The following is a 13,006-nucleotide window of genomic DNA, read 5'->3' as shown; positions in this document are numbered from 1 at the left end:
TGATTTTTAATAAATTTGCACTTTTGTTTCTAAGGTGTTTCTCTTGTAGACAGCATATTGACGGATCCTGTTTTTTAATCCATTCTGTCACTCAGTGTCTCTTTATGGGTGTATTTAGCCCATTTACTTTCAGTGTAATTATTGAATGGTGTGAGTTTATTGTTGTCATTTTGTAGTGCTTTTTTTTTTTTCATGACACTAACATTTTCTTTGTTCCTCTTACTCTCTTGTGCTGAACTCCTTTTGTCTGTGGATTTCTTTTGTTTTTGTACATTTTGTTTTTTATCGAGACTTTTTTTTTTTCTTTCTTTTGATGGGTAGGTTTGTTTATTTTCTTTGTGTTACCTTGACATTTACCTTTATTATTCTAGGATTGAACCAATCCATTATTCTTGGTATCGCCTTACCCTCCTCTACATTAAAAAGTTCTATACCTATACCATTTAGTCCCTCTTTTATTGTTCTGACATTGTTGTCATTTACAGATTAACCTCTCTGGTTCCCTGTTGCAATTGTTTCGGTTTTGGATCGCCTTTGAGAGTTCATTTCATACATTGGTATCTGGCTGGTAAAATCTTGTGTCCTATATTTAGGTTGTGGTCTGATGTTGTTTGTTTTCAGACATTGTTGTCATTTACAGATTAACCTCTCTGGTTCCCTGTTGCAATTGTTTTGGTTTTGGATCGCCTTTGAGAGTTCATTTCATACATTGGTATCTGGCTGGTAAAATCTTGTGTCCTATATTTAGGTTGTGGTCTGATGTTGTTTGTTTTCAGACCAAAGGACTCCCTTTAATATTTCTTGTAGATTTCGTTTGGTTTTTACATATTCCCTTAATTTTCTTTTATCTGGAAATGTCCTAATTTCACCATGATATATGAATGAAAGTTTTGCGGGATATATTATTTGTGACTGACAATGTTTTTCTTTCAAGGTTTTATATATATCATCCCATTGCCTTCCTGCCATCATGGTTTCTGCCGAATAATCGGAGTTTAGTAATATTGTTTCTCATCTCTATGTGATTTTTTGTTTTTCTTGAGCTGCTCACAGGATTTTGTCTTCGTCTTTGGTTTTAACAAGTGTGATTATGATATGCCTTGGTGTTTTCTTTTGTAGTCTATCCTATATGGGGTTCATTGAGGTTCTTGGGTGGTCAGCTTTTCATCATTCATGATATTAGTAAAGTTTTGCATCAGCAATTCTTTAACGATCCTCTCTGTGTTTTCCATTTTCACTCCCTGTTCTGGAACTCCGATCACTCGCAAATTTTTGCTTTCGATTGTATGCCACATAATTCTCAGGGTTTCCTCATTTTTATTTATTCTTCTTTTTCTGATTTTTCCTCAGAATTGTATTCAAATGTTTGTACTCAATTTCACTGACCCTGTCTCCCAACATTTCAAACCTCCTCCTCGGTCCTTCTAAGACACTGTCCATATCTGAAATCTTGTTTATCTTTGGATTTTTAATTGTTTTTGTATGATTTTTAGTTGTGAACTTATTTTGGCATTTTGTTCTTGTATTAAGTTCTTGAATTATTTCATTTTTTGTCTATATTTCGTGTGAATCTATCTGCCTTTTCCATAAATTTGTCTATTTTTTCCTCATTTATGTGTGCTTTTTTTTGATTCAACTCTTGGATAGCTCTGAATATTAGAGATTTGAATTCCTTGTCAGGTAGTTCTCCTGCCTTTCCTTCTACTGGAAAGTCACTTTGTGTTTTATTTTGGATGCCTACTAGAATCATCCTGTCCTTTTTTTCTTTTTAAGTTTTGATTTTGTCTGCTGTCTTCTGGACATTCGGTAGTTATTTTTTTCATTTCTTGATTGTGGATTTGTTCATTTTGTCCTGGTTTTTTATTTGGTTATCTCTGAGCAGGCGAGCTAGGCATTCTTTGTTGTACATTTGTCTGTAGTTGCGATAATTTTCACCCCCCTGTCCAATGGGCGGGGCCAGTCACTCAACTATGGCGCAGTAGGGCAGGTCCAGCTATAGGGGAGGGGCTGGGGTGGGTTGTTTGTGGCACATGCTAGGGCTGGCAGGAGGGCCAGGAATCCGTGTCAGGCAGTCTCCAGTAGGACGTGCCTGTGCTGCTCAGAGGTGTGATGTTGAACACATGATGCAGGTAGGCAGAAAAGAGGGGTGAGGTTGCGATGTATGGAGCTAGTATGGGTATGGGAAAGAAGAGAGAGAAACAGGAGCCAAAAACAAACAAAGGAAAACACACACACACACACAACCCCCCAAAAAAAGAGTGCAAAGGGAGGTTGCCATTGACGTGGAGAGATGAGAACCCAAGAAATGGAGAGAAGAAAAAAGAAAAAAAAAGGAAGAAAGAAAAAGGGAAAAAGAAAAAAAATAACTAGATAAAAATTTGGAAAAGAAAAAAAATAGAAAAGACCCCAGGGGTCCCACCAGTGTGGGCATGAAGACGGGGAAGTCTCCAGTTTAAGCAGTATAACCTGGCTAGAGGGGGTAGAGATGTCACACAACACCAGGTATTCAGGAGACTGGAAAAGAAGGTACGTATATACAGATGAGAACCGAGAAATGAAGAAAGAAGGAAAAAGAGAGAAGGAAAAAAGAAAAGAAATGCCCCCTGGAATCCCACCTATATGTCTGCACAGATTGGGGGAGTGGCTCCTAGGCCATGCAGTGCAGACTGGCTAGAAGGGGCTCCTAAGTGTGAAAAGAGAAAGAAAACAAACAAATGAAACAAAACAGAACAAAGCAAAACAAGTAAAAAAATTAAGCCCCAGGGATCCCACCAGCATGGTATCACAGGCCGGGGGGAGTGGATCCCCTGTCGAGTATCTTCACAGCATTTCAAGAAGAAGCAAAGATGGCACACTGTGCCAGATGTTCAAAGGAAAGAGGGGGAAGTGGTGGGAGGCACAGAAAAAACCAAAAGAGACGGAAAGAAGCTACACCAACTCAGAGCCCCAACCACTAAGAATGGGCCAAATGCAAGTGGCCTGGGACAGAAGCAGTTCCCTCCTAGCCAAGAGACTGTGGCTGGCAGAAAGCAGAGGAGGCTTATTACTGGGTGTTCTGACTCCTGCTGGGAATTTCGTGAAGCTGCTTTCCTGTACTCCCTGTCCACTAATCTGTGATGTGGGTGGGGCAAATCCAAGCATCATGGACGTTGCACTTCTCAGCTGGCCAAGCCACCACAGCCAGCCAGGAAGCTCAGAGATAGAGCAGCAGGAATGGGATGGGGGTGGAAAAACGTGTATTACTGGTTACCCAGTCCTCTGTCTCCTGCTGGGAGCTCCGTGAAGCTGCTTTCCTGTGCTCCCTGTCAGCTGATCTCCAATAGAAGTCCAAAATGGAGAATCCATGTTGCCTTAGCTGATAAGGCACTTCGACAAATATCTCTCCTCATCCTCAGTCTTCTGTTAGTTTCTTATTCCATTCAGTGTTTGGCTGAGTATTTTTATCTGCTTACCAAGTGATTAGAACTGTCCAGGCACTTCATAAATATTATTTGATGTATTCCCCAGGAGTGCTATGTGGTATGAGCTTATTATTCTTATGTCATAGATAAAACTGAAACTTGAGAGACTTAAGCGTCTTATTCATAGTGACCTTGGATTTTCACTGTAGTTGTTGATGAGCGTTTCTTAATAATACAGATAAATTTGACAAAGCTATGGGAAATAAAAGTAATAATAAAAATCTTTACTAATACTTATATCTCCTGGAAATACTATTCTGCTAAAAGAAAAGCATATGCAAAATACATGGTAGATTCAAAGAAAATAAGAGTTGGAAAAAATTGTTATAGCTATAATTTTTTTTTTTATAATTAACATTTTTCAGTGATTCCAATTATGCTGGCATCTATACTAGATCACACAATGGTGAATCCTGAGCTTACCGTTTATCTGTGCTCAGTGAATGGTGGATGGATAAAGGGGCATAACTTCTTGGTAAGCATTGAATAATATACTATAATAAATAGTAATATCACCTTCACATTCGTTCTTATCTCAACACTCTTTTCCTTGTTTTTGATACACCACCAATCTTTGCTGATATCTTTTTGATCTTGTTCTTTTGAACATAGAACTGTCATCATGGTATCTTATGCCAGGAACTCATCAACTTCCTTCAAAACTCAGATCTCAGAGACACACACATTCTTCTGCTTTGGTCTTTAATGTCATCAAGGGATTGATAAAAGATTTGATTTGAAGGTAACTGCAAAACACACCAAGACAACATGCCTAAGACATGCAAAGACATGCTAAAAATACCATCCAAGAATTCCATTCTGCAGCCATGCTCCTCTGGAACAAAAGTTCCAAGGTCATGGACCACATCAGGTTATACAAGAGTATGTAGCACATTGTGTTTTAGGGATGAATAAGTTTCACCTTTAGTCATAGGAACTTCTGGCTTCTCCTCATTAGAAAATGCACTACCTTCCTGGATGTGGTTCTCAATTTGAGTGATATGCTTAATGTCAGCCATTCAGTTACTTCCCAGAGCCACTATTTCTATATTTTTAATTGTTTCCAGTAGACAAGGTATTCTCTAAAGGGAAATAAGCCTACATGAGAGGGTCAATGCATTACTTTTGTAAATTATGTTAATATTTGTCTCACATTAATTATAGTGAATGGTTTCTCTGATATGATAAAGAGATGAGGGGAAAGCAGACATGAATAGCTCAAAGAAGAAATGGAAGATGAAAAGGGGAAGGACCCATACAGAGACAGATAGGCCTTCTCTCATATACTGATCACTTGCTTATAATATGCCTATCATCAAATATTAAACCACTGTGAGTCAAATATATAAGTATACTAGTAATTGTGGTGGAATCCCTAGATAGTTCAAATGGTTAATGTGTCTCAGAAGAAAGTCGTGCTGAACTAATTCCAAAAAATCAGCCGATGAAATCTCTCTGGAGCACAGTTCTAGTCTGACACACATGGGCTCGATGTTAGTCAGAAGCAATTCGATAGTAACTGGTACAAGTTTCCTGGTAGTATTTGTTCTGCAGAAGAGTTGAGAGGATTGCAAATAAGGCATAGTAAGTGCTTTGTTTTTGTGCTGTTGTTAGGTACCCCTGAGTCAATTTTCAACTCATATCGATTCCATCTGACAGAGTAGAACTACTCCATAAGGTTTTCTAGGCTGTAATCTTTACATAAGCAGATTTTCAGGTCTTTTACCAGCAGAGCCACTGGGTGACTTTGAACTGCCAGACTTCCAGTTATCAGTCCAGTGCTAAATCATTGTACCAAAAGGGCTTAGAATGCTCAATATCCTAAGTTATCAGAACAGTTGTTTAGATGTTCAGAGCCTGGCCAGTTCTAAGACCCAGTCATACAGCACAGAAATTTTAAAAAAAGATATAGTTTCACCTGATGTTTATTTGCATGGCCCATAATACTGGGATCCCAGGGTCTAACATCCAACATACAGCAGGCACAGGGAGAGAGAACCAGAGATACCTGAACGATAAGACTTATATCTGTTTCACACTGCATAAATAAACACGTACCTCAAATTTCTTCTTCCCTTCTTCCATAGAATTCCCAAAGGAAAATGGCAGCAGGAAATTATTCCACAGTGACTGAGTTCATCCTCGCTGGACTAACGGAAAACCCAGAACTTCAGTTGCCCCTCTTTCTTTTCTTCCTAGGAGTCTATGTGGTCACAATGGCGGCGAACCTGGGCATGATCACGCTGATTGGGCTCAGTTCTCACCTGCACACCCCCATGTACTGTTTCCTCAGCAGTTTGTCCTTCATTGATCTCTGTTGTTCCACTGTCATTACCCCCAAAATGCTGGTGAACTTTGTGACAGAGAAGAACACCATCTCCTACCCTGAATGCATGACTCAGCTCTACTTATTTATCTTTTTTATTGTATCAGAAAGTCATATGTTGGCCATGATGGCTTATGATCGCTATGTGGCCATCTGTAAGCCATTGCTTTACAATGTCACCATGTCTTACCAGGTCTGCTCCTGGTTGGTAGTTGAGGTATATATGATGGGCTTGATTGGTGCCACAGCTCACACAGGTTGCATGCTAATAGTGGTTTTCTGTAAGGCTAAAGTAATCAACCATTACTTCTGTGATATTTATCCACTACTGGAGCTCTCCTGCTCCAGCACTTATATCAATGAAGTGGTACTTTTGTGCTTCAGTTTATTTAATATTCTTGCACCATCCTTGACCATCGTTGTCTCCTATGTCTCCATTATTGCCAGCATCCTGCAAATCCACTCCACTGAGGGCAGGTCCAAAGCCTTCAGAACATGCAGCTCCCACATCTTGGCTGTTACAATCTCCTACGGTTCTGCAGCATTCATGTACCTGCAGCCATCAAATGTCAGCTTCATGGGCCAAAGCAAAGTGGCTTCTGTGTTTTACTCCATTATTGTTCCAATGCTGAACCCCTTCATCTACAGCCTGAGGAATAAGGAGGTCAAAGTTGCTCTCAGTAAAATCATTGAGAAAAGACCATTCTGCATTAGCAGAGATTTCTAATTCTTGGAGAAGATTCAGTAAGGAAGGAGTCCAGAGACAGCAACATATATACACAAGTAGTGAGATTGTTGCCAACACTTGATTATTTGGAAGAAAGGTCCCAAAGATAAAACTGGATTCATAGTGTCAAATAGAAGGCAGTCACATGAAGGGCAGAGTCAATTCTAGGAAACCCCGGAGGTCACCCCTAGTAATTCATATTACCTCTAGTCATTTTTTTTTTTAATCTTCAAAGGCCTTCATGTGGGGAAATTATAATTTATACACCTGGGAAATGGTACTTTGTTAGCTAAGACTTACCTACATAATTCATAGAAAGATCCTTTTGGTCTGTATCCTTTGATCTTCTTAATGCTTTGTGTATTGGCCCTTATTTACTAATAAGTGTAGCAATAAGCTCTTCTAAAAAAATTATCTCTAAAATAAATAATTTTTAATTATTTGAAAACTACAAAATTCAATCCCTACAGTTGCTAAGTGCAGAGAACTTTATTAAGGAAGATGGGGGCAGATGATGGATAAGACATGATTCCTGCCCAGAAGATGATAACTCTCTGGTGGAAGAGACTAATAGACTAATCAGGGCTGAATACATTATGTGTATTTTTACTTTTTTTTTTATGCAACATCCTTTTCTTCACAGTTTTAGCATTGTGCTACCACCTCCTTTTCCCTAGACTCCTACCTATATTCATTTTCTACTATTTCTAAACATTTCTGTTTTAAACCGTATTGTACAATCACAGATGTAGAACTGACATTCTTTGACTATTTCTGGAAATCATATGGATCAGTTACTCGTACACAAATGCTAAAATTGGAAAATTGCTTTCTGTCTAATTGCATGTACCCTCTTACTCAAATATTTATTCTGGAAAAAAATTGGTAAAATTATTATGTAGACACTCAATAATTTTCTTGGGCTTCAACTTAAAATTTGTGGATCACCCACCTTCCCTAGTAACCAAAAAACTCAAACCCATTGCCATTGAGTCAATTCTGACTCATAGCCATCCTATAAGACAGAGTAGAACTGCTCCATAAGGTTCCCAAGGAATGTCTGGTAGATTTGAACTGCTAACCTTTTGATTAGCAGCCATAGCTTTTAACCACTATGCCACCAGGGTTTCCTTGCCTAGTAAAGAGGAGTTTAAAACAGAAAATGTGAGTTAGATTAATATTTAGGAAGACGTCCAAGTAATAAATTTCCCCTCTTCCCTTTTTCCAACGAAGGTCCCATTGTGGCTTTTTAAGAATAGCAACCAGAAAACTCTTATTAGTCCTCCTGAGAGGAAAGAAACCCAAAACAAAACAAAATAAGATAAGATAAAACCCGTGACATGGAGTAATTCCTATTAACTCTCAGCACCTCTTGGTGGCACCAGCTTCTGCTAGTTCATCCTGCCAGTTGCTGAGCTCCCATATCTTCTCTTGCTGATGGTAGCAGCATCTGGATGTATTTTCCCTTCTCTCCCTAGAGTGGTTCTTCCAGACTCCTAAAGACCAGATATTTCACTTTACTTTTAGAACCACTTTTAGATAAGAACTCCTGGTGTGTTCTTTCTAATGCTTCTGAGATTCAAAGCTTTCAAATCAGTTACATTAAGGAGAAACAAGCATGGAAATCTCCAAACAACATCATACTCGTGACTGCTCATGTCTATAAAACCGTGCCCAGAGGCAGAGCACTGGGCTACTGGGTCTTTTTTGACGAAGCTTGAGCATTTACACCTGGGTGAAGTGTATTTTTAAAATCTTCTGACTGGACTGGCATGCATACAACTATGCTTGCTTTGTCATCGGTTTACCGTCAAAAAGGTAGCATTAATACCTCAATGTGATATCACCCTTTATCTCACCACATAAAATCACAAGTTGTAATGAAGAGGTGAGGATATTACCCTCTTTGAAAACTAGAAGTAACATCTTTCTTGGCTTTCTATGCACTACTCAGTCCTATTTCCATGTCTCATACCTTAATCCTGCAAAAAAAAAAATCTGTGTGTACGTCTGTATAGATTATATATGTATGTGATCTATATACTTGTATTTATGTGTAACATGTATGTACATGTATATTTATTGTATACATAAATGTGTACTGCTTGGATGTGTTTTACAAGGGCTATGGGTGAGTAATTTTTAAAGTATTACTCTAGGCATTGAACAAGCAACATCCATTGAGAAACTTTTTTGCACTGGTCAGTGGTAGGTTGAAATAACTGTTTATAAGAATTGTACATGTTTTGGAGGATTTGTTTATATAATAAAACATTTTAAAGGTGTTAATGAGGATAAAAGTACATGGAACATCTCTAGTTATTCTGAGAACTGGTAGAGGACATACATTTAAAATATTAGGATAAATATTAGACAGATAAAATGTAAATAAAGCTCTAACATAAAAAAGGAGGAAAAGAAATTAAAAAACCTTGAAGAAGGAAACCTTTAACAAATTAGTAAAGAAAATCACAAAATACATAGTGTTTACCAAATATTTTTATAGAGAGACATATATAATCAAAAGTTTTTATAACAGAAATAAAACATGATATATTAAATATATTCTAACACTAAGTACAATGATGAACTTAGATAATGTTCTCATACTGAGTTTGTCTTTCATTCCCTCTGATATAAGTATATTTTAATATCCAAAAGAAAGCAATTCCTCATTTACAACTAGCATTTTCATGGACCATCAGTGTCACAGGGACAGAATTGACTTTTACCTTTTGTATCAGTTAGGATTAGGTTTGGCTCTGAGACACACACATGTGCGTACCTGTACATGCACACACACACTCACAGCAGAGTGCCTTAAACCAGTAGGCACTACTCACTCAGCAGGTACATAAGCTTCTTTTAACTTGTTCCTCTGTTGAGTACAACTTGTAGCTTTTACCTTATGATCTTGGATAATAGCTCCAAATCCATCATTTATAGCCACCACCCAGGCAGCAGAAAGAAAATTGTGAAGGAGAAGAGAATAACCCCTCACTTGAAGAACACTACCTAGAAGTGACACTAATATCCACTAGACTTACTCACATTGTCAAACCCAGATGAAAGGGAGGCTGAAAATTGCCACGGTTATCATATATGGCTATGTGCCAAACTAAGATTCAGGACATCTATTCGTGAGGAAGAAAGGAGCAGGAATATAAAGAATAATTAGCAGTTTTGGACACATCTTACAAAATTTGCATTTAGTCATAGACAACTTTATGTTCGTCTCTCAAGAACTTAACATTTAGATTAGGCATTGTATCTAAGAAGAAGAGTAGTGTTAAATGTGATTTAAATAAAATGCGTAATGCAAAAATAAATTGTATTTATATTTTGATAACTGTTATGCCAGAAAGTTATAAACTCTACTGAGTGGGGTAGTTCATAGAATATCTCAACAAAGCTGGGCTCATATCTATTGCCTTGCCTTCATTCATGCTGCTTCCCTACCCTGAAACGGCCTCTTGCTTCCATCCTGCCTTTCCAAATTTTACACACTGTTCAATGAAAACCTCAAGAGTCTGTTTCTCCATATTTTTCTGACCACTCAAGGCTATCATTAGGCATATTTCTAGTTCATCACACGCTCTATAGTTATAACGTCCTTTCTGGTATCGTTTGCTGATAATGAATGCTTGTGGATACTCTATCAAGATTATTAATTCTTTTTTTTAATCTGCTTTAAAACCCGACAGTTTACTTCACCTCCCTAGACTCAGTTTTTTCACCTACACTGTCTAACCCTAAATCAAAGTTACCACTTATTTATTGTCTAGTTAGTGTTTTTCCCTCCACACCCCTCCCCTCCCTTGTAACTATCCAATATTGTTTCCTTTTTTATGTAAACCTTTTCATGAATTTTTATAGTAGTGGTCTTATACAGTATTGTCCTTTTGTGATTGGCTTATGTCACTCAGCATAGTGCCCTCCAGATTCATCCATGTCTTTAGATGCTTCAAAGATTTATCATTGTTCTTTATCGGTGCATAGTATTCCATTGTGTGTATGTATCATAGTGTGTTTATCTGCTCTTCTGCTGATAGGCACCTAGATTGTTTCCATCTTTTTGCTATTGTGAACAATGCTGCAATGACTGTGAGTAAGCATGTGTCTATTCATGTGACGGCTCTTACTTCTCTAGGGTATATTCCTAAGAGTGGGATTGATGGAACACATGGTATTTTTATCTTTAACTTTATAATGAAGTGCCATATAGTTTTCCAAAATGGTTGTAACATTTTACATTCCCACCAGCAGAGCAATCTCCCTGCAGCCACTCTAATTTTTTTTTTTTAATTCATGACAGTAAGGTCTGGGTGAGATGGTACCTTATTGTGGTTTTGATTTGCATTTCTTTAATGGCTAGTGATCACAAGCATTTCCTCACATGTCTGCTAGCCACTTGAATGTCTTCTTTGGTAAAGGGTCTATTCATATCCTTTGCCCAGTTTTTAATTCATTTATTTGTCTTTTTGTTGTAGAGGTGTTGGATTTTCATGAAGATTTTAAAGATTCGACCTTGGTTGGATTTGTCATACCCAAATTTTCTTTCCCAGTCTGTAAGTTTTCTATTTACTCTTCTGGTGAAGTTTTTTTTTTTTTTAATTATACTTTAGATGAGGTTTTACGGAACAAGCTAGCTTCTCATTAAACAGTTAGTACACACATTATTTTGTGACATTGGTTAACATGTCAACACTCTCCCTTCTTGACCTTGGGTTCCCTGGAGGGCATTATGCTGAATGAAATAAATCAATCACAGAAGGACAAATATCGTATGAGATCACTACTATAAAAACTCATGAAAATGTTTACACACAAAAACAAATAACTTTGGATGGTTACAAAGGAGGGGAGAGGTGGGAGTGAAAAATCTCTAAATAGATAATCAGTAAGTGATAACTTTGGTGAAGGGTAAGACAGTGCACAACACTGGGAAAGCCAGCACAACTTGTACAAGATAAGGTCATGGAAGCTCTGTAGACACATCCAAACTCCCTGGGGGATCAAATTACTGGGCTTAGAGTTGTGAAGAACATGTTCTTGGGGAACTTCTTGCTCAATAGGCATAATATAGTTTATAAAGAAAATGTTCTACATTCTACCTTAGTGAGTAGTGTCTGGCACCTTAACAGCCTGTTAATGGCCATCTAAGATGCTCCACTTGTCTCATTCCTTCAGGGGCAAGGGAGAATGAAGAAGACGAAAGATACATGGGAAAGGTTAATCCAAAGAACTAATAGACCACACCAATCACTGCCTTCACCAGACTGAGTCCAGCATAACTAGATGGTGCCTGGCTACCACCACTGACTACTCTGACAGGGATCACAACAGAGGGTCCCAGACAGAGCTGTAGAAAAATGTAGAACAAAATTCTAACTCAAAAAGAAAGACCAGACTTGCCAGCCTGACAGAGACTGGAGAAAGTCTGGGAGTACAACCCCCAGACACACTTTTAGCTCAGAAATGAAGTCACTCCTGAGGTTTGCCCTTCATCCAAAGATTACACACACCCAGAAAACAAAATGAGACTAAAGGGGCACACAAGCCCAGGGGCAAAGAAAGCTGGTCATTGGTGAAGTTTTTTTGATGAGCATAAATGTTAATTTTTAGAGGACCCCAATTATCTAACTTATATTCTGGTGTTTGTGTCTTGTTAGTTATGGCTTGTATTTTGTTGTTGTTGTTGTTAGGTGCCGTCAAGTCAGTTTCTACTCATAGTGACACTACACACAACAGAATGAAACACTGCCCAGTCTTGTACCAACTCCACAATTATTGCTGTGCTTGAATCCATCATTGCAGCCACCGTGTCAATCCATCTCACTGAGGGTCTTCCTCTTTTTCGCTAACCATCTACTTTACCAAGCATGATGTCCTTCTCCCAGGGACTGATCCCACCTGACAACAAGTCCAAAGTATGTGAGACCTAGTGTCACCGTCCTTGCTCTAAGTAGCACTCTGGTTGTACTTTTTCCAAGACAGATTTGTTTGTTCTTTTGGCAGTCCATGGTATATTCAATATTCTTCACCAATACCACAATTCAAAAGTGTCAATTCTTCCTCGGTCTTCCTTATTTATTTATGGCCCAGCTTTCACATGCATATGAGGCAATTGAAAACACCATGGGTTGGGTCAGGTGCACCTTAGTCCTCAAGGTGATACCTTGAGTTTCAAACTTTAAAGAGGTCTTTTGCACCCGATTGCCCAGTGCAATGCGTCCTTTGATTTCTCGACTGCTGCTTCCATGCGTTTTGATTGTGGATCCAAGTAAAATGAAATCCTTGACAACTTCAATCTCCTCTCCATTTATCATGATGTTGCTTATTGGTCCATTTGTGAGGATTTTTGTTATCTTTACGTTGAGGTGTAATCCATACTGAAGGCTGAGGTCTTTGATCTTCATCAGTAAGTGCTTAAGTCCTCTTCACTTTCAGCAAGCAAGGTTGTGTCATCTGCATAATTCCTCCAACTCTGAT

At 38.3% G+C, this 13,006-nt stretch overlaps 1 protein-coding gene across 1 annotated transcript; it reads left to right on the top strand.

Moving 5' to 3' along the window:
- Nucleotides 1-5,452: 5,452 nt before the first annotated feature.
- Nucleotides 5,453-6,514, top strand: LOC100671426 (putative olfactory receptor 8G3). Its single transcript, XM_003422086.3, has one exon. The coding sequence runs from the start codon at nt 5,564-5,566 to the stop codon at nt 6,512-6,514; it is 951 nt and encodes a 316-aa protein (XP_003422134.1). The 5' UTR covers nt 5,453-5,563.
- The last annotated feature ends 6,492 nt before the right edge of the window (nt 6,515-13,006 follow it).

Source organism: Loxodonta africana, chromosome 15 (assembly GCF_030014295.1).
Source record: "Loxodonta africana isolate mLoxAfr1 chromosome 15, mLoxAfr1.hap2, whole genome shotgun sequence".
Classification (NCBI taxonomy): domain Eukaryota; kingdom Metazoa; phylum Chordata; class Mammalia; order Proboscidea; family Elephantidae; genus Loxodonta; species Loxodonta africana.
The sequence above is the reverse complement of the archived record's forward strand: the minus strand, read 5'-3'. Positions and strand labels throughout refer to the sequence as shown.

Bases quoted from the DNA above. Each gene is read 5' to 3' on its own strand.
- LOC100671426 (XM_003422086.3), top strand. From the start codon at position 5,564: ATGGCAGCAGGAAATTATTCCACAGTGACTGAGTTCATCCTCGCTGGA.